This window comes from Protopterus annectens, chromosome 5.part0 (genome assembly GCF_019279795.1).
Source record: "Protopterus annectens isolate FY-2018-M chromosome 5.part0, PAN1.0, whole genome shotgun sequence".
NCBI classification, from domain to species: domain Eukaryota; kingdom Metazoa; phylum Chordata; order Ceratodontiformes; family Protopteridae; genus Protopterus; species Protopterus annectens.
The window spans coordinates 1,391,181,992-1,391,209,230 of NC_056735.1; the positions used below are offsets into that span (position 1 = coordinate 1,391,181,992).

Sequence of the window (27,239 nt, forward strand, 5' to 3'; positions counted from 1 at the left end):
TAAGGGGACCTTCACTGTGTCACTACTAGACAGAGGCACAGTATTCTAAATCTATTCTGTGCATTTTGTACCATTTTATGGGGTGGCGAAAGCCACATCACCATGGCTAGGCGTACAAATGCCCCAGGGCAGATAGCCTAGTACTAAACTATGAAACTATGAAACTATAAAGTCTCCCATTATAATTTTCTCCTGAGGGAGGGATGTTGCTGTCCGATTTAGGTTGTGTTCTAGAGTAGTCAGATTGTTCCCAGGTGGGGTGTAGGCTCCCACTATGTTCAGATGTTTCTTTAGATTAATTGTTAGTTTAGTAAACAGTATTTTGGTGTTGTTAAAGTTTGGGATGGTTAGGTCTAAAGGTTCTAAACTGAGATTGTTTTTGTATAGAAAGGCAATACCACCACCTATTTTCTGTTGTCTGTCTAGCCTATGTATGCTGTTACCTGGGGGAAGTATTTCTTTGTTAGAGGTGTCTGGTTTTAGCCAGGTTTCTATTATAAGGACTATATCTGGAGTATACACAGCAAGGGTAGCATGCAATTCTTGAATTTTGTTCATGATGCTCCTGAAATTTATATTAAGTAGTAGTAAGCCCATACTTTTTCTGGGGAGAGTTAGTAGTTGTTGGGCATGGGTTGGGGTGTGAAGACCTAGATGGGTTGGATTTGTTTGGGGACCAGAGTTAGGGTGAATGTCCCTACTAAGTATGAGCTGTGATGCAATGTTAACTATAAATTTTAAGTAGTTTGATATAAACCTATCATATGTCTAGTAACATTACGGTAAGAGTGTTGTGTGAATAAGGTAAATGGTGCATGGTTTATGTTTGTGGGATTATAAATAGTTGGTGCTATTATTAAATTTGTATGTTTTAATTGTAATGAGTCTGGGAAGGGAGTAATATACATAGATTGTGTGTTGTTAAGTTCTGTATGGTAAGAGGTTATCTGAGCTCTAATGGATAGAAATAGCAGGCTTGAATGGGTATGAAGTAATATTTCTTACTACTAATGTTTCAGATATGTCTAAGTTAAAGTAATAATGTTATGGGTGGGTAGGAACAATTGTTAGTTGTAATTGAGTTTTGATATGTAGTGGATTTAAAACTATTCTTTTGTCTGGTTATGACGTATTACACTAAAAGATGTAAAGTATCAGGTAATTAAGCAAGTGGAGTGTGATATATGGGAGTTAGTAAGATGCAGTTTAATTTGAAATTGGAATGATATACATTTGGATTTCTCTTAGCTGTGATAGGATTACTTTACGTCAGGGGAGTGGCTATTTGGGAATAAGTTTAGGCATAGCAGGAGAGGGTGGGAAATGGGGGTAGGGTAGGGGAGCATAGAGATCCCAAGCAAAGTGAGGACAAACGGAGCAGTTAGAGCCAGTCAGTGTGCTTACGACCAGAAAAAACAATCAACAAAATGGTATGGGTTGAAAGTAGGTAGGAAGTTAAAGGAACTGTAGTCCATTGGTGATTTTTATTTTTAAAGCAAGTAGGTTTTACTTATTTGTAAACAACACTCCTGGAAAATCATAATAGACTGCAGTAATCACAAAACAGCTATAGTTTTTTTTTCTTAATATTATACACTAACAACAGCTATAAGGAGAAAAAAACTACAGATATAGGACATTAAGCTTACTGTTTTACCCAACAACTAATGGGAACAAATTACACTTAGACTTTGCGGAGGGGGACAGAAACTGATATTGTCTCTGGTGGAGTGCTCTCCAAATACCTAATAACAAGCCAATTAATTAATCAAAGTCTCAACTGTAAGCTACATTGATTTTTTGATGCTGCAGGTTTCTTTCTTCCAGCACTTTACAGTTGCCAGTTGCTTGAGAGTGTTCACTGAGTGCATTTAAAAGAAATTACAGCTGAAGTACTGGAAAGTTTCAGAGATAATTGCTAGAATTAGTGTAATTGATTTTTTGATGCTGTAAGTTTCTTCCCTTCCAGCACTTTACAGTTCCTTGTCACTTGAGTGGGTTCACGGAGTGCAGTTAAATGAAATTACAGCTGAAATACTGGATATTTTCAGGGATAGTTGCTCAAGTTAGTGTAATGGGGAGCACACAGGGCCAGCAAACAAAAGGGCAGTATCTGGTTTATTTTTGTCTCCAATAGCCTCCTATGACATGGTGCAAGCTGTCTCTAACAGTTTCCCTATAAGGAACCCTCTACTCACTGTACTAAATAAATAACTGCAGTACCAAACTGTTTCAGTTCTGTCTCTGAGAATCTTCAGTACAGGCTAAGCTATGGGCTCTGTCCTGACTTCACCTAACTCCGGTAACTTGGGACATTCCTCCAGCTGCCATAATCCATTCTCTTTCTCAATGTCACACCACACATAACACTTTTTCACAGTTATATTTAGTGCTCAGAAGAAATAAATATTAGAAAAAGTGTGCACAAAGTGAAATTTGCAGCAGCCACTGGGCTTCATTTTAATGGAACCCTGTATTCATGTTATCAGTCTTGTAAGAAAAGGCTTCATTAGCTCATTACAAAGCATATCAGCTCAATGTAATGTTCATTTGTAACATCATTTGTGAATTGAAAATTCAAATGGTGTACTCCTCCTCTTAAATTTAGTTTCTCTTGACATTTTCTGGTGTACTCAGGATAGCTTATAGGTAGTTTACTGGTGCCTGTACCCGATTTAGGATGGCATTATTACAGTTTCATATGGCTACATGCCACAGCCACTGTGGCTTCTCCTCAACAACTGTCTGTATGGGACTCTGAATTTCTCACACTTTAATACTTAACAGTGTAGTCTGCATTGGACGGGTCTATATTATTTTGCTGAAAACTACTTACAGTGAACAGTTGTTCATCAGACACAATGCATCGAACAGCCGTTCATCAAACGTTCACATTAGTGAATGATTTTCATAGGAAAGGGAATTACTTGTCCACCACAGCGACCATCACACATACTCTGCATTATTTCAAATCCAAACCAGAAGGATGTGAACAATCCAAAGGACACCAACATTTATTGACAAAATGTTAAGCGCTTTCCTCTCTACTACAGAGACTTCCTCAGAACAAAGAAACATCACAGTAACCCAACCATATTAAATAACCATGCTTTAAATTTTAACAATCACATATAATTGAATACAAGGGGTATTTAATATGGTTGGGTGACTGTGATGTTTCTTTGTTCTGAGGAAGTCTCTGTAGTAGAGAGGAAAGTGCTTAACATTTTGTTAATAAATTTTGCTGTCCTTTGGATTGTTCACATCCTTCTGGTTTTTATTCTGTGGTTTACTACTTTCTAGTGGTTATTTCAAATCCACCAAAGTGGGAGGCTATGCCCCCCACATCCTCCACACCTTTCCTACTTATACATTCCAACTCAGAGATCACACTACAGTGGGGAAAATTACAAATTTCTAATGTTGGCCAACTAATTCCCTTCCCTATGAAAAAAACATTTGCTGATGGAACGTTCGATGAACAGCCATTTCCTGTAAGTAGTTTTCGACAAAATAAAATAGACCTGCATTGGATGTCTAGTTATTTTTTGTTAGACCTTTGCCTCAGTATCCCTTGTAAACTATGGTTTTGCCCTTCCATATTTTTGATACCCATTTAAGTGCCTTGTCCGTGAGTTCCATCCAAATTGGGTCATGGATTGGGAAATCGATTCTTCTTCTGATTATTTTGTTGAGCAGGCATCCTATTTTGGTTATAAAGAACCTCTGTCCTTCACTAGTTTTTGTATGGGATCATATGACATTTCTGTAGTAAGCTACTGATTACAGATTCATAGGTTTCAAAGCCAATCTACAGGCCTTCAAGAAGCCTGAGTGCCATAACTCCTTGATATTTTATGTTCTTTATATATATCAAGAATAATTTTAAAGAAGGGAAATGCTAACTTCTTGTGATTGCAGGAGGAAACTTCCATAATCCTAGAATATGCCATGTGATCTTGCTGCCACATTTTTTATTGCTAACATTTATTTTTAATATTAGGTTCATTGATCTGGTGTTCACCCCCAGCTGTGCATTCTATGCATAGACTTCCAGAAAGAACCAGAACAGACATAGTTCTATAAAACAAGGGCCATTCATGGTTATCTGTAAGAAGCAGAAAATAATGATAGTTCTCGACACCTTTCTGAATGATTCAAGTTTCCCAACTCTATGATATCCCTAGTAAGGAAAATACATTTTCAATTTCTTTAAATTTCTTTTTCTAAGGCTACAAAATGTAACATTCCTAAGTATACCTCCCAACTGTCCAGGTGTTCAAAGAATGTCCAGATTTTTGCTTCATATTTTTGGTTTGTTCCTCACACAATTTGTGGTTTTCTGGCAAATCATTGATGACTGAGTAACTAAATAATGACCTACATTTGAGTTTCAGACTCCATATCATTCAGAAAATGCACACTAACACAAATCCTATTAATCTAGTAACTTTCTAAGTTTATAAAAGCAATTTTGTTCCTATTTTATGGGCCCTTGTCTCCCATTATTTTAAACTTTGCCCAGATTTCTTGCACCAAGACATTGAGAGTTACGTTCCTAAGCCACATTTTACCACCAGTTTGTACATCTTCAGCAATACTGTGGGTGGGAGTTCAAAACATTTTACACAACACTTCTCCAAGTTTTGGACTACTTAAAGGGCTGTATCCATTCAGGATGCACCAGATGAGATATTAGCTTTCTGGCATGATGAAACAGTGTTTATGTGTGATATGCATGCGAATTCTAACATTGAGAATGCAATTTTTTTATCTATTGCACTTTTTTTGTAAAGGAACAACTTTTAACCTTCCTTTCCCCATCAAGAAATAACCTGATGACCCATCTACCACTTGGTCAGACCCTCCATTCAGCATGGATGGGTACAAGGCATTCTTTGGCTTGACAAGAACCCTACAGCACACTAGTTCCTGACAGGGAAGTTCTACTGCTTCATCCATTTTCCAGTGACAAGTGGGCCAGCTTACTATCTCCTCAGGTGAAACACCCATTCCCTTCAACTGCTCTTTAGAGTTCCTTTGTATTTTTGGTTCATATGTAGGCTGATTTAAAAAAAACAGCTGGAACAATAGTCTGTTCCTTTCTGGTGTGGTGGAATGCCCGGGATGGCTCTTTTGCATATAAAGTTTAACACTTTTTTGGACACATTCCTGATGGGATGAAACATCTGACAACAGGGAGAAAGTGGGTCTGGGGTGTGGAAGTGAATAATATAGTTTCTGGATATCACTGTCCTTAGTCAGCTGTTCTGTATGTTGCCCAGCCATGCCTATTAGTAGAGAGGCACATGACCATCCAGTGTACTTTACATCTAGACAGCTAGGACCACCCAGTGTACCTAGATCAGGACAACCAGGACCACCTAGGGTCCCTTGAGCAAGGAAGCCAGATAAGGGCTCAAGCTTACGTCTGCTGCCCCCCTGAAAAAAGACCTCAATAATCCTGCTGCTGTCGGTTGCTCCTGTCTCTGGGATGGCAACCAGGCTGAAAGCTACCATAACTTCATTAGTCCTGTCCAGATCTCTTGTTGTTGACAACATCAAAACCGTTACTGACATGGACTCCACTGCATGTTAGAAAATGTCTATTCAAGAATTGTGAACTTAACACCAAAAGCAGAAAGGAATTTACCCTCCTTTTTCAGGTTTTCCTTGTGAGTTTTAAATGATGGGGTCAACAGACCTGTAAAAACAGACATTGTTGAAGGTCAGCTTAGACTTTTCAGCAAAGTCTTTGAGGCACAGTCAGGTAGGCACCACCAGCACCATCCACTGAACTGTGACTAAGTCATGAGGTGAGAACAAAAATGGACAATATAGTTGCCAATTGTAACTGAAACTTGAGATTAAGCTGTCCATCCATCAACTCATCCAGTGACCAGTAGATTTCATCAACCAACTCTCACTAGAAAATCAACATGTGAGAAAGATGGATTATTGTCCTCAAGGAAAATGTACAGGATGTACAAACACAATTCTCAACCTGTCTATAACCCTTGATTCCTTTTCAAGGAAGAGACAGCAATGTGAGAGCCTTATAAGGACAATCACAGCCAAATGGCTTGTAGCCTGTATCAAACAGTTCCAGTCTTTAGGAAAATGAAGGATCCTTTCTAGTCTACCAGGGGCAAGTGCACAATATCAGAGTTTTCTTTTGCTAAGCTAACAAATAGTTGTACCATTTTTATTAATAGATGGGACAATCCAGAAAGAAGGTTGGGGTTCAAAAAGTCTCCTGCAATATCCTGTAAGGAGAGTCTGTGAGCCATTTCCCTTTCTGTCTTATCACCCCAAATATTTCCTCAAATCTAAAGTCATCTGGGAGGATTGTGGAGAGTAAATGACCTCTTCACTCTTAATATTTGGATTGGGGGACTCTTAGGAAGAGGCTAAGTTCCTCCTCTTAAACGTAATGCTTCCTACTAGACCTGGGAAGTAAAGGAGCTATGGAAAATGAATACTTAGTTATAGTAGGTAATTTTTCATAATTTCTGAATGGTGAGGAATTTGAAGATGTATCCTACTTTAGTCTTGTAGAATGTACCTAATTTATAGTCTGATTTGACTAGCAAGGAAGTTACAACTGGTGGAAAACACAGTTGTCCCATTTAAGTGAGAATCAAGTCCAGGATTTTGTCTTCCCCTAGTTAGGGTGCAGACTAACTAGTCCAGAGAGTATGTATTTTTGAATTCCTGAAATCTCTGGGCAAACATATTAGAGGATATATAAGTTTCCCAGTTTTTGGAGAGGTAGTTGAAGTTCCCTGTTAGAATGGTGTTTGGTCTAATACATAGGGACACCATACTAGTCAGGTAGTAGGTATGGGCCAAGAGGGGGCATAGAAGGGGCCCTATATTTAGCTATGATGTGATAGGAGGGTTTGATAGTGGTAAATTGGATATGGAGGAGTTTCAGGTTGTTATCCCATCTAACAAGCCTGAAGATGAAATTTTGTTTTACAAATACAGAAACACCACCACCACCTTTACTGCCTTCATCTAGTGTGTGGTGGGTAAGAATGTGTGGAAATTCTTGAAACCCTGCAGTGTTGGAGTGCGTTTAATGGTCTTGAACTACATCTCTGTGACAATGCATATATTATCACACTCAAGGGTAAAGAGTGCCTGTAGGGAGTGAAGTTTTTTGCTGAGTCACCTAGCATGGAACAGCAATATCTTTATAGTATCCAGATTCTATCTGGTTACGCTGGAAGTCTTTGAAGATTGACATGGCTTAAAAAAGGCACTATGGGAGTGGACAAATTTTAGCCAATATATGAAAGCTTTGGGGAGATAGGTGTAGGCCATCCCTGGCAAAGCAGTTAGGATTATTTATCATCTCCTTCCAGGAAGAGAGTAGCACTAGTCCCAAGCTGCTTCCTGGGAAATAGTATTAACCCAGTTGTTACTGTGTTAAGTTACTTTGTCTTCTCTTGGTAGATACCTTAGATAGAACTGACAACAGTTTGACAAAATGGAAAGCAAAGCTGCATATAAACATTGAAAAGGTTCTCACCAAAACTGCAACCAAATCATAACCAAATCATTTCATGAAGTCCAGTATACACTGCCCAGTCAGACATCAACAGGAAGCATCTGTCTGCTCCCTCTCTCACAAGGAGCAAAGCAGTAGTAGTAGTAATCATAAACTGGCTCCTAAAAGGCAAATTGCAGGCTTTCCAGAGATTGGCAGTCACTAAGAAGATCAGGAAATAGTGTCCCTCTGCTCCTTCTTTCACCAGGAGCAAAACAGAAGCACTAATTCTAAGCTGATTCCTGACTTGGAATGTTCTATTCACTGGCTAACTTTGGAACCACTTGGAATGTGCATTTACTGGACAAATCACTGTTATGGTGATACCTGAACAGACTGGGCCAGCACAAGTCAAGGACAGCACCTTCACTGGCTCTGATGTAGACACATAGATCAAGTCGTAGTCTCATGACACATTGACATTGTCTGTCCCCCTCCTAGGTGGTCCTACATCTATTACTCAAGGTAATAATTTGGTCTCTCCCACACCCGTTGTCATAGAGGATGCACAGCATGTGAGCTTGCCATGGCTGTGACCAACTACATTACCACTGCTACCTCTGGACTTGTGACAGCAGACTAGGGTACTGTGTGGAAGGCTAACAGTGGTTCAAGTTGCTAGCCACTGTCACGGCTGGCTCCGGATGTGCAGACTGCTCTATGTCATCTATCAACAGATGTGCAGGGCTATAATATGGGAACAGTCCGCAGCTACTCATGCTGACCTGAAGATGACTGGTGTGAAGTATGTCTCTAGGAAGATGTTACTCAACACTGCCAAGCCCTCTGAGAAAGAATGGAGTCTGGAAATGGTGCCATGATGGACCCAATGCCATCCATGGTGTCACACATTGCATGATGCTCATGGCTACCTTCATGCAGATGTTAACCACTACCACCACTGGCACCTTATACCCCAGTACTGCCAGTGCTCAGAAGGGGTGTACCATTGATGGCCACATAGAATGACCATTACAGGAAATACAGTTGAAGAATAATCATATCCCACTTGACACCAGGGCCTGCTATGCTCTAAAACCAACTGGTATGGGGCAGTTTGTGTGCACACACCATACATGCTGTGTTTCTGCCAGTCTCACCATGTTTGTAGCCTGAGGGTCCAGTAGCCCATCTGTGTGTCCGTCACTGTGGAACCCACTGTACAGACATGCCGTGCCTCTCCAATAACTCCCATTACAGTGGTCACAATGTACAAAGCCATAGTGACTCTTTCACCAGTCAACAGAGGAGATCATCATTGACACTATGGATGTTTCTAGGGATTGGAAACAGAAAATTGACCCCAAGATTGTTCCCTGTAATACTAATGGACACAGGCAGCTCCTAAATGCTTTATTCCATACATGGTTACACTCAAATTATCTATGGCATAATCCCAGTTATTCTCACGAGAGGTGATGTATAATTATCAACCAAGAAATGGGTATGACCAGTCTTTGACAAATGGGATAGGTGAATTTGACCACCAAAAGGGAAAATGACTAGGCTTAAAATGGTCTGCAAGGGCAGCTAGCCTGGTACTTACCTATAAATTTATGGTCCCCATCCCTGTGGGTACTTACCTATAAACCTATGGTCCCCATCCCTGTGATCCACATCTCCACCCTAGATGGCATAGTAGACACTTTCTAGCTCTGCAGGCAATCATGTGTCTGTAAATAGCTAGGCTCTCTGTAAATGATGATGATAGATGTGAATCTCACCACCCTCCTTCCTGTGTGGTGTGGTGAGGTGTCTGTATGGACAGTATATCTTGACCATGCAGTGTCCAGCATGGCCTGCACAGAACACTGTATGCACTATATTTTTACTGTGTGACACTGCATTGCCACTGCTTAACATCAGGCCCCTGAGCAGTGGACTAGATATTGCTGCTTCACTCTACTGCCATAAAATGTGCACAATGACACCTGGGGTGTGGTGTAGCCACCGGCTGCTGTCTATCATCATTATCATCAGTGGCATTGCTACAGGATGATGTACTGGAGGTTGCTGTGTGTCATGCTGTTATGAGTGTGGAGGGCCCTGGTAAGGATGACTGTGCTGCCTGTTTTCTGATCATCACATTACCTATCATAAAGCATGCTACAAACACTTCAAGGTTGTGATGGGATATACTGCAGTGCCTAGGCAATGGAATGAGGATTTTAGCATGCCATTCATATGCTCTAATATAGTCCTGATCTGGACATGCTGGCTTCTGTGCAGACATTATTAATCAGGAATCTGGGGGATAAACTGCATCATCAGCAACACAGTGGGGACACATAGAGATATAGAGACATAGGAGTGAGATGTGTACATATTGTCTCTGACTTTAGATATGAGGATGCAACAATGTGTTTGTACTTACCTAGTAGGTTACTTAGTGGGGTGTCACCTTGCAGGAAGCAGTAATACAGAAAACTTGTATGTCATATGTGGGAATCATAGGCACTTGCAGAGTTCTGTACAGGCATATGGATTACGAGTCCCGGTGATCTGACCATTGGATATCATTTAATAGAATGAATCCCTTCTTATAGATGTAACATTGTCCATGCACGTCAGGTGGGCCTTTATTGCCACAACATGGATGCAAACTATAATTTCCAGCACTTCAGAGAGGTGGGTAGTATAACATTTGCACATACTGGTGTCTCTATCCTGCTGTATTGGGGAAACACATGTGGTCACCCACATGTAACAGCAATTTATTGTGCAATGTTTTGAGTATTCTTCAAGTCAATGCCTATGCTGTGTCTCAAGTTTGCCTCTGTAAGGTCCCAGTAGCCAGAATAGTAACAGCTGGATATACCTTGGTATTCACTGGCATGGGAAATCCTTGCAGTCCTTACGTTCCAGTTTGTGGATCATGTGAGTCCACCAATGCCAATATAATGTCTCTATCCACTCAAAAGTGGTCTGGTGGCTGCTGGTCACTTACTTGGTACTGCATAAGTCTGTGATAGTGCCACTTTCTTTGTCATCAGCAACCATGTTTCACCCCTGGAAGAACACTAGCCAAGCTAATCAAATGTTGCTGATTAATAACAACTGCTCCCCCATTCATTTTGCCCTTGCAGCACTACAAATTTCAATGTGTGTTTGTGTTTTTTTTTTGTCTTCATACACAGAAGTACACTGGGTAAAATGAACCAGTGCCCCCCCCCCCCCGTTCTTCAAGTGAAGAGCAAAAAAAGAAAAAGCTCACTTCACTTTAATAAGCTGATCGCTTTGCAACAGGGGCAGTTACTCCTCTCACCCCACCCTTGCTACATTACTGGCTAAAACCACCTGTGTTTCGTGCCTGATGACTGTGTATAATGTATGCCCTGTTTCCCCTGATTTTCATTTGTTTGTCATTATGCAATCATTAGACTGCACTTCTTCAGATCATTACCTATCTGCATCTTTCAGATTTGAGGGTAAGAGAATAATATTTATTTTGTAATGTTACCCATTTGATGGGAATCCAGCTATCCTTAAAATAAGCTGTTTTCCCTTGTATACATGGTCATAATACATTTAGTCAGTGATTAATCAAGTATTAATGGTTTTCCTGTTTTAGTGATTCTTGTTCCCCTTATGGCATATGACTACCCCTAGAAATCTATGTAAAGAATGTAATATGACCTCCATGCCTCACAGCCACCACTTAAAATGCCTACATTTCTTGGAGGATGTCCTTGAAGAAATCTATTTTCAGAGGATCCCAGAAGTAGCCTCAGTAGCTGAACAGGTAGCACACTCACCTTTGGCGAAGAAGGCTGTGTGTTCTTTTCCACACCAGATAGTTCGACTAATGTTGGAAGCTGGTATAATGGTTATGATGTTTACCTTACAAACACAAAATAGAGTGTTTGATTCTCACATTTGAAAGTAAAATTGGATAAGCTTAAAATGTCCCACAAGGTCAGCTAACCTAGTTCTTACCTATGAAACTTGGCGTGTACTTACCACAACAAACAGCATGCACATGAGATCAGTAAATTTGAAAGAAACAGCATTATATCCTGTTTCATTCAATGAAACAATCTTTAATCCTCACAAGCTAACCCGTAAAGAAACCATATGTTTTTGGTAACAGACCAGATTAAGAGAAACTCTGAGTTTAAAGGTATATAACTTTAATCATCCAGCATTCAAACTGACTAGGAGCTTTCCTGACACACTAGATAGATACATCCACTTAATATAAAAAGTGATAATTTATATAAATATTCAAAAAAAGACAGCATTTTGAAATTTAGCAAAAACAGGAAGTCAGTTACAGATAAAAAAAAACAGGTTATTCACTGGTTAAAAACAATCAATATGTTGCCAACAGAGTTTTCCCAAACACAAAGATACCTTTTAACTTAAACCAGTGAGATTTTAACACTTCAGTAGTAATGATGCTTCTGTTGCTACCTTGTATAAGAAGCAAAATCATATCAAACTTGTTATATATCTTTAAATGGAAAAATGCAGTCAGCTATCTTGAATTCATTTAGGAGAATTAGACAAAATGAAATAACAGATATGTAAACACATATTCATATTATTTCATATTACCAATACTTAAAAAGCTTTAATATTTGTATGCGTATGTAAAATTATTTTAAGCACCTAAAATGAAGTATTTAAAGTTGCGGTGCTACTGTGCTAAAACAGGGGTATATCAATCCAGTACTGCTTGAGAAGAACATTGACCTCAAGTCAAAAGAAACAGCTACACTTCAGCTGTTTGATAAACTCAATTTGTGCTTGTTTCAGATTATTTTTTTTGCAAAAGTGTATACGATCTGTATCCAAGAACATCCCAACCACATTTGTTCTGCTTTCTAGTCACTCAGAAAGATTACACTAAGTGTACCTGTAGTCTACACTTTGTGGTAAAGTTGCAAGAAAATCAGTAGGAAAACTAAAATTAGGAGGAAGAAGGTGTGAGTTATGCCTGTGTTGTCTGTTCACTCAGAATATTGTACACTTACTGTAGGCATTAATGAATCCCTGGATCTGTATATTCGTAAACTGGAGGATCAAATTATGTCTTCAGCTCAGAATGGAAGACCAGATCTTTATATATATTTTTTCACCTTACCACTACATTCAGGTGTATTTATTGTAGATGTAAGTCTGTCCCTTAGTGTATCTATTAATTCTAGCTAAACTGAGAGCGCTCAGACAATCTCAATACATTTAGCCATGTATTTCAAAATGCTTTCCATTTTTCTCTGATTTCTTTGAATGTAATCTAAATCTTTCTGTACTTTGTGGGTCACTGGATTAATATGGATTTACAAAACAGTTACTATTTCTTTGAAATATTTTTCATATAATTTAACCAGCGCTAATAAATTATGTTGCAGTCCATACTTCTTTGTACCTGTTAAATTCCATAATGTATGCGACTGCATAACTAGCCACTAGTTACTAACATTCGTATGCTTATACTTTTTCCAATTTAATTTCAAATGCAGTACCCAGGTTACACTGCACTTTGTTGTCATGTACACAGTAAAGAAACTCACCTAAAGATTCAGAAAAAACCACAGTGCTCGAGATAAGGGTTATGGTAAAAAGGCCCTGTTTTTGTGATGCATTACTACCTCATTCAGAGACACATGAGCTCCAATGAGGAAAGACTTCATTGTTGGCTAATTTACATGTCTCTGAATCACTGGTAAATACTGCAAATGCAGATCAGCACTTCCTATGGTAGTTAACATTGACAGTGGATGCAACATGTTAGCACAGGCATCCTACCTCATTCAGTTGTATTCACACACACACACACACACACACACACACACACACACACACACACACACACTCACACTCACACTCACACTCACACTCACACACTCACACACACACACACACACACACACACACACACACACACACACACACACACACACACACACACACACACACACACACGTCATACCTTTCCCTGTTGTCAGAACATCCATCATGTCTCCTGGAAATGCATGGATGATTACAGTCAGTCCTTAACTGCAGACATTCAAGTTTCAGACTTCATATCCTTCAGTCAATTAATGGTAGTGCAAAAGCTGTTATTCTAGTGACTTTCTAATTTGTGGGAGGAATACTTAAAATTCTTCCAAGATTTTACTGCATCACTAATTTTGTCTTTATCTTGATGTTTAGAGCTACAAGGTTGAGAGGTACACTTAATGTTCCCTGTTCCTCTCCTTCATAAGTCACAAACTGTTGCAGGCTTTGCATAATGCCAAAGATCCTCAATATATGTTAAAAAAGTGCTGCAGGTTAATACTGAGGTTTCCTGGTTCAAGGGTGCATGGTTTGATTCCCTCCACCCTTTGTAATAGACATTTTTTTCCTTACTGAGTTATTGCTTTTATACATGATCCCTGATGTCCAGCAGTGGCTCAGAGGATTAATATCCTCTGTGAGAAGGGTACAAATCTAAAATCTCTTATGGTGCCTTTTAAGGCACAGTGTTCAAAGTATTCCTAGTAAATAGTGGTTCAGCAGTCCATGTTTTTTTTTTATCAAGTGCCTTTAAGACATACTGTGTAGATTATCTCTGCTGCAGTGTTCCCCGATCCCTGTTGTGTTTAATTGCCATTCAGACATGAAATGTAAGAGTTATCTCTGGTGCTTAGTAGTCCCCCCCCCCTCCACAATCCCTGTTTCATTTAGGTGCAATTCAGGCAAAAGATGTAAGAGTTACCCCAGTGTCTCATGGTTTCCCACATCACCGATCCCTGTTCTGTGTAAATTTATTTATTTATTTATTTATTTGTTTGTTGTATTTGTTTACAAGGATGGTCTGACTGGGCAGACAAGCTGCCCCTTTTCAGTGGGGGCCCAGGGAGAAAAGCTCCTCATAAACAACATTACAGTGTAAAATAGGTAGCATAATTCAAGAGAGAAAGAAATACATTCTGCATTAAGATAATATAAAGTGTTACAATTTGATTAAGTTAGGACTGACACAGAAAATACATAGTTCAACATATAAATAATATATGCAATGTTACAAAAATTAAGACAAAAAAATGAGGACTAATGTTAGCAGTTTATAGATATTGCAAATTATTAGAATGCTTTATGGCAAATGGAAGATTGTGTGAGGAGGGTAGATTTGCTAGTAGGAGTAGATGGAGTTTGAAAGTACAGTAAGCAGTGAGTTTTGTTCAGAGAAAAGTAAGAGCTATTTAGACAGAAAGAAAGAGAGGCCTAGAAAGTGCTGTAGTGAGAGGTAGGATTTAGGTTAGCTTGGAGAGGTACATGAGCAGAGCAATGTCTTCTTTAAGTATTCCTTTAGTTGTAGTTTGAAGGACTTATTCTTTTCCAGCATTCTAAGAGAGACAAAGGTGTAGAGTGCCATGACTTAGAGGTAGAGGAGGAGGATAAGAAGCCTAGAAGTCTCCTGCAGCATTACCTGATTTGATTTTTTGATAGCAACATTTTGTCAGTGGAGATTAGTGACCTATTGGGACAACAGTGTTTAAGAATATTGTTTAGACTTGCGCATTTGCCCAGTTTATATATGAGCTTATGGGTATCGACAAACTGAGAGCAGGTTAAATAGTACATTATTCCACCCACTGAAGTTGTTTTAGTGCAAAGCAGTGGTACATCCTAAAATGATGACCTGTATTAAATTTTGCTATTTTGCCAAAACAGTGGTCGAGTAGGGAGAGTTGGATGGATTGCAAGTTGGCAAGTGTGGGGGCTGTATAGACGGTTTTCATTTTTATGGGTTTTCTTTATGGGCTGCTTTATATGTGGTCAGATTTTAATTTTCATCAGTGATTACCACTAGTAGGTATGACTTACCACTTCTACACTGGTGCTGTTGGAGAGGAGCATAGAGAAGGCGTTTTTTGTATATATGGTTAGATAGTTGTTTTGGGATAAATAGGATCCATTTGAATTTGGGGGGGTTGCAGAGCAGTTGTTAGTGAGTTAACCAAGTTTTGCAATGTGAGAGATCCACTTGGGGCTACTGTTGGAGTCCATTCATGTTTTTGGCAAGCAGATAATTGTAGAATCATCTGCACGTTGAATAGTGGCAGCATGCTTAGTTGCTAAGTGTAGGTTATTTATGAAAATATTGAAAAAGAGTGGACCTAATAGTATAATACTGAACCTTGAGGGATGCCCACGGCTACTGAGAGAATTTAAGAGAAATCATTTTGCCACTTACTGTTTGCTGTCTATTTGAGAGACAACTGTTAAACCAAGATATTGAGAGTTTGTGAAAGCCTAGGGGTGACATCTTGAGTAGTAGTTTTTAATGCAACATTGTGTTAAAAGTTTTGGATAGATCAATGAATATAAAAGAGACTAAGTTATTATTGCTTCTATTTTGGTTTATTGTGGCTACAAAGCTTAGTAGGGCAGAGATGGCACTTTGATCTATATGGAAACCATATTTTGTAGGGGGAAAAGAGTGAGCTACCAGTAATATAAGTGAGGACTTGAGAAAGGATACATTTTCAAGTATTTTTGACAGCAGAGTTAGGATAGCAATGGGTTTGTAACTGGAAAGATCAGTGGAGCTTCCACCCTTGTGGAAAAGTATAAAAAAGAAATATAGACATGGGAAAGAAAGAGAGATTTGATATGCTGCAATATTTATGCAAAGGGGAAAGCTAAATTAATCAATATAAAGAAGGCAGCCCCAAAGATATTCAAAGAGGAACACAGGCAAAGGCATCCAGATATGGAAATTTTTACAATAAAAAAATATCACAAAGAGGGAATGTAGAAAAGAAGATTAGTAATGTAGAAGTTAAAAAAGAAGAAGTTATGGAGTGCCTGTGAAGTGTAGGATTTGGTGTAGAAGGTCTAACACAGTTTACATCACAGCATGATGGAATGAGTCCACAAAATAAGGAGAAGCAGGAAGATCGGGTGACATCTGAAGAAGAAATATGGGCATGGGAAAGTAAAAAAGATTTAATATGGTGTAATATTTATGCAAAGGAGAAAGCAAAACTAATCAATGCAAAAAAAGCAGCACCAATGATATTTGAAGAGAAATACAGTCAAAGGAATCCAGACATGGAAAATTTTACAATACAAAAAATAAGAAGACAAAGAGGAAAAGCAACAAAGGAGATTAGTAATGGAGAAGTTAAAGAAATAGAAACTGAGGTGATGGAGTACCTGCAAAGTGAAAGGTTCAGTGTAGAAAATCTAATTCAGAAAGCAGCACAACAGGATAAAGCAATGGACAGCCAAATTAAGGGGAAACCAGTATAACAGGAAGCAGACAGATATGGTAGATGTCCAGGAAAAAAAATCTTCAACATTATGTCATTACCAGGTGGTATATAGACACATATTATACATAGATTCTTGTGGGCATTTATTTCAAGAGAGGATATAAGTATTTCCGCATTATTATATTGGGGGATTAAGGGTTGTAGTGAGATATTTAAGTTGTTATTATAAATTATGGCTACCCCACTGCCTTTTTATGGGTTCTGTCTAGTCTTGGTATATTATATCCAGGTGGCAGGATTTCATTATTCTTTATTTCTTGTCTGAGACAGGTTTCAGTGACAACTAGTCTGTCTGGGTTATAATATGCTATCCAGACTTGGAAATCTGACAGTTTGTTGTGAATACATCCAAGGCTAACTGAGAAAAAGTGTAACCTGATTGATTTTTTTTTAGTGGTGAGTTTACAGTAGTGTTATTTTGTGGTGTAATGGATTAATTATGTTTAGGACAGTTTACTGCAGGATTTTAGGAGCTGTAAAAAGATGACATAGGAGTTGAGTTGCTTGTACTTGTTTAGGGTAGAGTTGTATTAGGAGTACCTGTACTTGAGGAGATGGATAATTAATGCTGAAAGGCTAGGCGATACATAGTAGTTGTTGTGGGTATTGTTTGAAAGTGGACCATTTGGAAAGTGAATACTATGGTAGTTATTGGAACAAATACCACAGGCCGAGGAACAGATAAAACACCAAACAAAGAGCATCTCGTATAGTTGAGTCAGTAAGGATATCAACACAAAAGCTTTAGCATCCACACTGTTTATTAGCAACTTTCATCAAAAGACTTCATCAGAAAACAAATTCTCTATAAGTTACACCCTTTAGAAATACTGCATTCAATTAACAATCAATAAAACAATAAAACAATCAAGTATCAAAAACAATTAACCATTTAAACTTTCTTAACATACACTTTTCTGTTTTTTTTAAGAAACACTTAATATTCACTGGATCATTGGTTTAGGTTCATAGGTTCATAGGTTCATACTAGGCTATCTGCCCGAGGGCATTTACAAGCCTAGCCCATAGTTTTGTGGCTTACGCCACCCCTTTAGTATGAGGAACTATACCCATTATTTTGCTGTGCCTCTGTTGAGCAGTGACACTGAGGTAATCCCTGGGGTATATCTGCGATCTCCCATCCATTGGTCAAGATTTCTCTTGAACAAGGCCAGCGAGGTGCTCTGCCTCACATATACTGGGATTTTATTCCACAGCATAGGAGTCTTTGGGTGATGAATCTATCCACGTCCTATTAATAGCCGTGTCGAGGTTTAAGTCTCCCGCCTTGTGGCTCTGGCGGATCTAGATTTTTTGAGGTGAAGCATATTCATCAAATCTGGGTTTGACATGGCCTTGTATGTTAGGCAAAGGTCACCTCTGAGCAAGCGGCGACTGAATAGAGCTGGAGTTCTTTCAGTCGGGCAGCATAGGACAGATGTTTGAGACCCTTTATCCTTTTGGTGAGGAACTTTGTGGCCTCTCCAGCTGCTGCAAGTGTCGGGTCAGATACATTCGAATGGGGCATTGTACTCAATCATTGGTCTGATGAGTGATGAGTATAGGAGACTATGACCTCCCTTGATCTAGATGAGAATCCCTTCATGATAAGGTGGGCAATGTAGAAGGTCTTCCTAACTACTTTAGCTACATGGGTGTCAAATGACAGACTACTATCAACCTGGGTGCCCAGGTCCCTGATAGCTTCTTCTGTGCACAGTGGATTGCAACGTATTTGGTAGCTAGGGGTAACCTTGTTTTTCGAAGGTATGACTATGCATTTTTGGCATTTAACTTTGGCCATGGCTCTGGCACCAGTTATCCATTTTGTGAGACCCTTCTGAAGGATATCTGTGTCAGATGTGTTTTCTACTATGGCGCCCAGTTTGCAGTCATCTGCAAACTTTGTCAGCATAACCCTCCTGTGTTTGCTTGTACTTGGAAAAGTAGATGCCAAACAAGAGTGGGCCCAGGACTGAGCCCTGTGGTACACCACTTGTGACAGGCTTTGAGTCTGACATGGCGCCAGCAACTCTGACCCTGTGGGTTCTGTCACTCAGCCAGTTTGCAACCCATCTTGTGATGTATGGGTTAACGTTTAAGGGGATGAGTTTTCAATGATACCCGAGGGGGTATTGTATCGAAGGCCTCGCCAGATCGTGGTAGGCTGTATGGACTGCCTTTCCCTCATCAATGGCTTTGGTGACTGTTTGAAAAAGTCAACCAAGTTTAGAAGGCATGATCTGCCTTTGACAAAGCCAAACTGGGATGGATCCAAAGTCTGCAAATTCCCTATGTCTTTATTTATGAGGTCCATTATGATCCTCTCCATGGCTTTGCAGATAAGGCTTGTCAAGCTAATGGGCCGGTAATTTCCAGGGTCGGTGGAGGCACCACCTTTGTGAAGTGGGACCACAGTTGTAGTGCGCCACTCCCTGGGTACGTATCCAGAGGTAAGACTATGATTAAACAGCTGTCCTAGTTGTGGGTTTAATTCCTCGTTGAGTTCGTGGAGCACACAGCCGGGGACACCATCAGGTCCCATGGATGCTGTGTTTTTTGCTTTGGAGAGAGCAGTTCTCACTTGGGTCCTGGACTTCTATCTGATCTCAACTTTATCTGCCAGGAAGCTTCTCTTTATTTCAAAAATAATTTTAAATCACCTTCCCTTAAATCTATACTGAAAATAAAAATTTCTTAAAGTTGGGGCAACTCAAGGTGTGTTTAGACAAAGCACTTTTTGTATCTTTCTTCCTAATGTAATACTGGTGTTCCTTGATACATTCCAACAGCCTTCTAGTGGTCATCCCAATATACAAGGCTGGACACCCTGAACACACACTGATATACACAACACCCTTGGTTTGACAGCTGAATCTTTCTTTCAGTGTAATAGTATATTCTGGATTGTTTAACATAATAAAAGAGCCCTCCATTATATAGCGGCAAATATTGCACTGTCCACATTTAAACATTCCCTTCATTTTGTTAGAGGGAATATTACCTAATATTTTGGTATTATCTTTTTGTAACAAGTTCTTTAAATTATAACTGTTCTTGTAAATAAACTTGGGGTTATGTCCTATTACTTGATACAATTCCTTGTTACCTTGTAAGACCTTCCAGTTGTTATTTATAATTGATCGAATATTATCACCATCTACTGTCATATTTATGGTGTGGGTCAAACTTCTATCTTCATCTTCATTTCTGCTGTCATCTCTTCCCAAAGTTTTTTTTTTTGTTACTAATAAAGGGATACTTCAAAATTGGCAGAAAAAACAAGGGCTTCTTTTCAATTATTTCATGTTCTAACTACTTCAAAAATTCTTCTTTATATCCCTATTAATAAATAAGTTTGTATTAAGACTAAATTCTTCTTTCAAAGTTGTCTTATCAGTAGCCCTAATGTACTGTCCTCTAGGCAAATTCTTTTTCATGAAACTTGGATTTTTACTCTTTTGATGTAAATAACTATTAGTAAAAGTAGCTTTTCTATGTATTTTGCTGTTAAATTCCATATTTGTCTCATTCCAAGACATGATAACATCCAAGAAATTCACTGTATGGCCTACATCCCCAATTGTGAATTTCAAAAAAGTGGACCTTTCATTAATTGTTGTTAATTGAATGCAGTATTTATAAAGGGTGTAACTTATAGGGAATTTGTTTTCTGATGAAGCCTTTTGATGAAGCAGCTAATAAACAGTGTTGACGCTAAAGCTTTTGTTTTGATATCCTTGCTGACTCAACTATACTATGGTAGTTATAGAGGAGATGGATTTTGCAAGATTTGAGGTGTGTTAAGTATCGGAGGGGAACAGCATGTTTGAGAGTAGGGAAATTTCTATAGGAGTTTGGTATGACTGTGTAGCTGTATGAAAGCAGCAAAAAATGATTATAGAATGTAGAGGTTTGCTTGATATTATGAAACAGAGTGTGTTATAGTTGCACCTCCTTGTGGCAGTTCACCAAATGGTGACATACCCAGTATCACCATCTGTCTAGTTCACTAGCAATAGTGAGTTTAAGTTAGAAAGTAACAGTAACAGGGGTTGAGGGCATATATCCTAAGTGGAGGATGTAGGGAGTACTCCTGTATAGAAATTCAGACTTGAATTTACTGGTGTAGCTGATTAGCATTTTAGATTTTTGCATGTTTGTTTGCTGACACTATGGTTTACATCTGTGTTAGCTGTAGAAACATCAGTCTTCAGTTGACAGTCAGACTTCTTCCTCGGTTGTTAAAATTGGCCAGGGGTGGTGAGTTATAGAAGAACACTTTTGCAAGCGACAGTATTTTTAAGGCAAACAAACATGCATAAAAATGTTAGAGAGAGTCCACCAACAGTAAGAGGAATATTGGGACAAAAAGACTTCTAAATATTTATAACAGGGCAGTCTATCCAAAGAAAAAGTAACGTGGTCAGTGAGCCATTAGGCATGGTTAAAGAACAAGTAGCTTACGTCATAGTAGAAAAGGGAAGTGGTAGCTTATCAGACAGCTTATTCATTAACTGCACAATGGGGTCATAAGGCTACTTTTAAATGAAGAGGGGTAAAATCCCAAGGGAATTTGGAGCTTTGAGCCTTGAAAAGGTGCTATGTTCAGCTGAGAGTGGGATAATGGTCCATATCTAAATAAGGGTTAAGTCTCCTTTTCAGCCATGGAATTATATTGTTCCCTATATCAGTGACATGGAAAGACTAGTCCAGTCCATGAATTATATCTAAAGCCTGTATCTCTACCATCCTCTCTCCCTTTAATCTCCCTTTTCCTTACCATTTCCTACCCTTCTCCTCATATCCCTCCTTTATTTTTATTACAGACATCTACTCCCCTTCAACAACTCCTGGCTGATGTCCTTGTTTTTCTGTTCCCTCTTAGATCACGTTCCTTCCATATCTGCCTTTATCCAGAACCATACCATATGCTGACACCTTACAACCAGTCTTTGTGACAATAATACTACTACTCATGTCCAGAAAGACAATCCTGTAAACAAATACTAATAAATAAATAAATATGGCAGTAAGATTTATTTCAGTGTTAAAGGACTAAGGCAACGTTACATCACTTTACACTAACTTTATAACAATTATAATAAAAAATATGTGCAAAATAGATTGCAGTCTGTGCTTAGTTATTTCATAAGTACTTTCTAGTTAAGGAATTTTAGTTCAATGTTGTAATATAAAACTTGTATTAAGTTGGTCTAATGTCTACTCTGAACATAGGAACACTTGCACTTTAGCATGGGTGGATTATGATATATTACTCTGCAGTTTTAAATATGTCAGTAAACATGGTTCTCAGTCCCTAGCAGCATGTTCAGGAGCCATCTGTACATAAATAGGAGACTGGATCAATCCACTGGCATCTCTCAGCATTCTACCCAGGCACAGTTGTATGACTATATGAGTGTTGTGGAGAGTGCAAACTGCAATGTTAAATAGCTTAAAGGCCCCAGTAGCATAGCTAGGAGAATTTCATTGCATAAAAGATAATCATATTGTTTCACATATATCTGCTAATATTTCCACAGGCACAACCAACTAGCTGTTTTGTTATGCAGCATGTAGCTAGTAATGCTGCAAAGTGACTTTTCTTTGCATTTTGGAGTGGGCATTTTTTTCTATATTGCTATCTTGTAACATTCACACAGCCAGAGTTGTATGTTTATTATGTGTTATAGGTTGCAGGTAACATAAAATAGCTTTCAATATCATCCATGGAAGTATTTGAATGCTTAAACGAATGGTCAGACTAGTACCCTGTTATCTGGTAACCTTTTCCACAGGCATAGCCAAATAGTATTTTGAGAGGTACGATTAACTAATGATGTTGTAACAAAGTTAATATACATTAGTAACATAGGATAGCCAGGCAGCATTTTGAAAGGCAAGAGTAACTAATTTTCTAAAGTATTTAATATACTTCAGTAACATAGACATGTATTTTTGAACATAGGCAATTCATAGCAAAATTCAAAACATGAATTTATGTGGAGACACAGGTCCTCTTACCCATAGGCGGCTTCACTTCCTGTACAACTTTTACTAAATTCATCAGCTCTATGGCTGCTGCAGCTGGGGGAAAGGGAAATTCCCACTACAGCGATCTCTGTTTAATGGCATGTGTTTGCATATTTCACAGCATTCAATAATCAGTCCATCAGAAAGATTACCTGCCACTTCCTGTGAGTTTTATTGACCCAAAACTAGGACAGTCAAATAAATGTGTTTACTGTAAAAGTAATGTCAAGTCAGTGACTCTGTAAACTTACCGAAACAGCAGACAGGACAGTGTAGCTCAAGATTCCTCTTCCACCTTACTTAGCACTTTCCTGAAATCTTAGCAAGGCTGATTGACAAATTTTAGGATACACAATCCAAATGGTGTGTCTTTGGCAAATATCTGCAACAAGTCTTTGGTTATAGCATACCGAATGGTTAATGGGCCATTCTCCATTTGGACAATCAGTATTTTTTCAAGTGAAGAGCAACTGCTCTGGCTGAAAGAGTTTCTTCATTTGTTAGTATGCCAAAAGTTCAAAAAGAGAAGAATTAAGAAAAAGAACCTTCCAGAAATAGGCAAGGATAAGAGAAACTTACTGTGGACACAAACAGATTTGACCCCTCCTGAGAAGATGCTTGAAAATAGCATCACCAAGTGTGTCCATTAAAATACTACCAGCAAGGAAAAAGGACTATATCCTGTTACATGGTAATCATCTCTATTGTCAGCAAAACTATACTATCACTTTTTAAACTTTGTCTCTATTTTTACCCTAAAAGTGCACTGCAATTGTAGTATATGAACAAGCAGATATAAAAAGAAAATCAGCAGGTAAGTTAAAGTAGTGTCAAAAGTAATGTAAAATGTCACATATCAGAAGTGCAACCTCCATTTATTCCACAATAAATCCAAATGGTGGCATTGGTAAGTTGTCAGCCTCTCCATTCATACTAGAGGCACCAACTTAAAACTAACACCTCTGGGCAGTTGTAGCAGCAATTGATAATACTCTTGCTCACCGTGGTATCACATGATGCTAAAAACAATTCCAGGATAGTGTAAACCATCATACCAGTTAGGTACAATGTTTTAACTGTTGGTGTCAGCTCTTTAGAAAGAAGAAGATGTATAAAAATAACTTAGAACAAATATAAAATATTTAACAAACAGCTTGCAAACAAATTTATTAAGTTCAAATGTTTAGTTTGACTGAATACAACAGGCTGTCCCTTTTCTAAAAACTTGAAGTCAGCGATGTGCAAAATGTACAAGAACATCACCTACAAGAACATTCTTGTGTCCTCTCAGAAATGTTAATATGTTTGTAGAGGAGTAATGTCTAATGTAATCATGCTATAGGGCCTAAAATGTGAATTTTTTTCTTAGGAAAACTTCAGACACAGGATGATAAGGAGGATGTACAAGTTCATGATATAAAAAAAGCAACCATCCATTCACGGTATTCTGAGGAGGACTACGAAAATGATATTGCACTGCTGAAGCTGACAAACTCGATCCAGTTCAAGAAATATGTCCTCCCCATTTGTCTAGCTGAGAAGGATTTTGCAGAACAGATTTTAATACCACAGGGTATAAGTATAGTCAGCGGCTGGAAGACTGATGAAGATGAAGCTCAAGACACACAGCTGAAATTTCAGCTTCCCTTTCGAAGCCCCGATGAGTGCGAAACAGTACATAATATCACCCTTACAAATCGGATGCTCTGCACAATGTCCCACCCACTTGTAAGGTGTCAGTTCACAAATGGAAGCCCACTGGTAACAGAACATGAGGGGACTTGGTTTCTGACAGGCATTCTCAGCTTCTTATCAGAAGAGCATAACTGCTCTGAAGGATTTGTCTTCACCAAAATATCCAGGTACATCACCTGGATTAAGCAACTGATGCATTCCATGCAACATTAGGAAAAGACAGAAATGTGCAAAAACTTGCCATAAACCTTAAGAAAGATGCTTGAGAATGTGCATTATTATGAGTTAGAGCTAGCTATTGAGTTTGACCAAAATAATATGTTTATGTAAAGTCAATTTTCTGTCAGATCTTATATTGACTTGCTGATCTTACAGTGTACCCACATTTGATATTCCCCCTGTGAGCTTCAGATTGTTCCAGGATGTCACTTTCATAGCTACTTATTAATGCACTGCATACATATATAAACATACAAACATAAATACACATACAGGATCAAGACATAAAACAGAGAAATGACAGTGTCTTAACTTTACTAATATAGCTTCAAATTTTCATTTTCCTGCAACAGTGATTGTTCTCAAAGAAGTTGTACTGAGACTACTCATAAAGCTATTTCCTAGCAAGAACATGCAGAATTTTATTGTAAAAATATCTCTTACCCTTCAGTTGTCAGTACACATTTATACAAATATTGCATGGAACTATGTGAGCTGGACAACACAATCATACCACTGCAACTTCTACTGAAAATTTTAATGGTCAAAAGAATACATTTCATTAAAAACTCATATTCAATCCACTCACATCCCCATTCCTTTAAGTAGCTTGTTTCAAGGTTACACCAGCAAAAAAGAGGGTGACCTTAACTGGCATCAGATAACTTATTCTAGTCAACTAAAGTTTTGTTGAGTGGTTGGGTGTTCGCTGCTACAGATAATACCTACTGGACTAGTAGCTAACTATCCAAAGATGCAACAGTGTAGCTCAGAATAATTAGAGAATTAAAGATAAAATCAGAAGTGTTTTATTACTGAGCTGAGTTTCACTAAACGATGCTCTGATAATCACTACACAAATTTCTGGAGATCAAGTCATTTTCCACATTTATTTTATTTTATTATTTAACAGGGGTAAAGCACTGATTTGACTGGGCCATTTTGTTTGGTTTGTATCATAATAACTCTTACCTACCTACCTAAGTTTAGAGGTAAACAGTGGTTCTCTTAAGACATATTTAATAGATCACTGCAAACTCCTGTTTCAGTACATATATACATTATATGAAATTTCAGTAGAAAGTTTTAAGATGTCTCCTGCAAGTACAGCATTAGGTGATTATAAGAACATGACTATAAATTGTATGAATATGCCAACAATTACACATCTGAAAGGCTGTAGTGCTTTACAGAACATTTTATTTTTACTTAAACACTGGAAAATAACAATATGAAATTTTAATATCTACAATGGGAATGCATTATGAAATTTTAAATGCATACTGGTTAAATGTGACCTAAAGTAAATACTGTTAATTTTAAGAAGACTGTAAAATTGTAATTAAACTAGTTATGAATGAACTAAGTATGACTGTGTAAAAAATAAGGAGTAATTACTGAACTAACAAACCAGCATCAGTCATTTTTTTTAAATCAAATTGTTTATTTTAGTGACAACCAGGACATTTAACATTGAGTCTTTGGTCTTTTATTGAGGCCTGTGCTATGGCCACAGCCTGCATCTGTCTACTTCAAACACAGCGATGATAACTAAAGAAAAGGGACTGCATTCGTATGCAGTCTTGGAAATGCACATTAACTTAAACACAGTATGCGTGACTCCAAAGAGTTTGACACCAAGAGTTTGTAAAAGCGATGTTGTGAATTTCAGCATTATGAACTATGTGGCTATTTGATTTGTATTTGAAAATATATAGTTGTGGCATGTTTTCCAGTGTTTAATGGCATGTTGTGTATTTGTGTGGCATGGGGCTGAATCTGAGAAGGTAAAATAAGATGTGATTTGTGTGATTCAGGTCTGTGGCAGAGACTGAGGTATTTTATACATTGGAATTTCATTAGGTTAGTTTTTGGTTATTTGCATTAATATGTCATACTTACTGAAATATATATTGCATGTTTTTTTTTTTTTTTTTTTTTTTTTTTTGCTGTACAGTTGTCTAAGTCTTGCAAATCATAAACATAAAATTTGGGGAAACTATTCTTACCCCCAAGTTGTGGCAACTTAAGAGTACTAAAAATTAGAGGCCACCAAGTCAAAGTTCCCTGTAAGAGAGGTGAGTGAAACCCATTTGGTGCTTTAGTCTTGAATATTTTTTGTATGATAATTCTGAGTCAGAAAGTACAGTTGCGTAAGTTGCACTTATCATAACACAGTATGTGTGACTCCAAAGAGTTTGACACGAAGAGTTTGTAAACACGATGTTGTGAATTTCAGCATTATGAACTATGTGGCTATTTGATTTGTATTTGAAAATATATAGTCATGGTATGTTTTCCAGTGTTTAATGGCATGTTGTGTATTTGTGTGGCATGGGGCTGAATCTGAGAAGGTAAAATAAGATGTGATTTGTGTGATTCAGGTCTGTGGCAGAGACTGAGGTATTTTATACATTGGAATTTCATTAGGTTAGTTTTTGGTTATTTGCATTAATATGTCA

At 38.2% G+C, this 27,239-nt stretch overlaps 1 protein-coding gene across 1 annotated transcript in view; it reads left to right on the forward strand.

The window, feature by feature from the left end:
* Positions 1-26,187, forward strand: part of PROZ (protein Z, vitamin K dependent plasma glycoprotein) — a 432,931-nt gene extending 406,744 nt beyond the window's left edge. Inside the window, exon 8 of the mRNA XM_044071204.1 lies at positions 24,233-26,187. Within this exon, the coding sequence (XP_043927139.1) occupies positions 24,233-24,771 (539 nt within the window). The 3' untranslated portion in view covers positions 24,772-26,187. The remainder of the gene's footprint in view (positions 1-24,232) is intronic.
* The last annotated feature ends 1,052 nt before the right edge of the window (positions 26,188-27,239 follow it).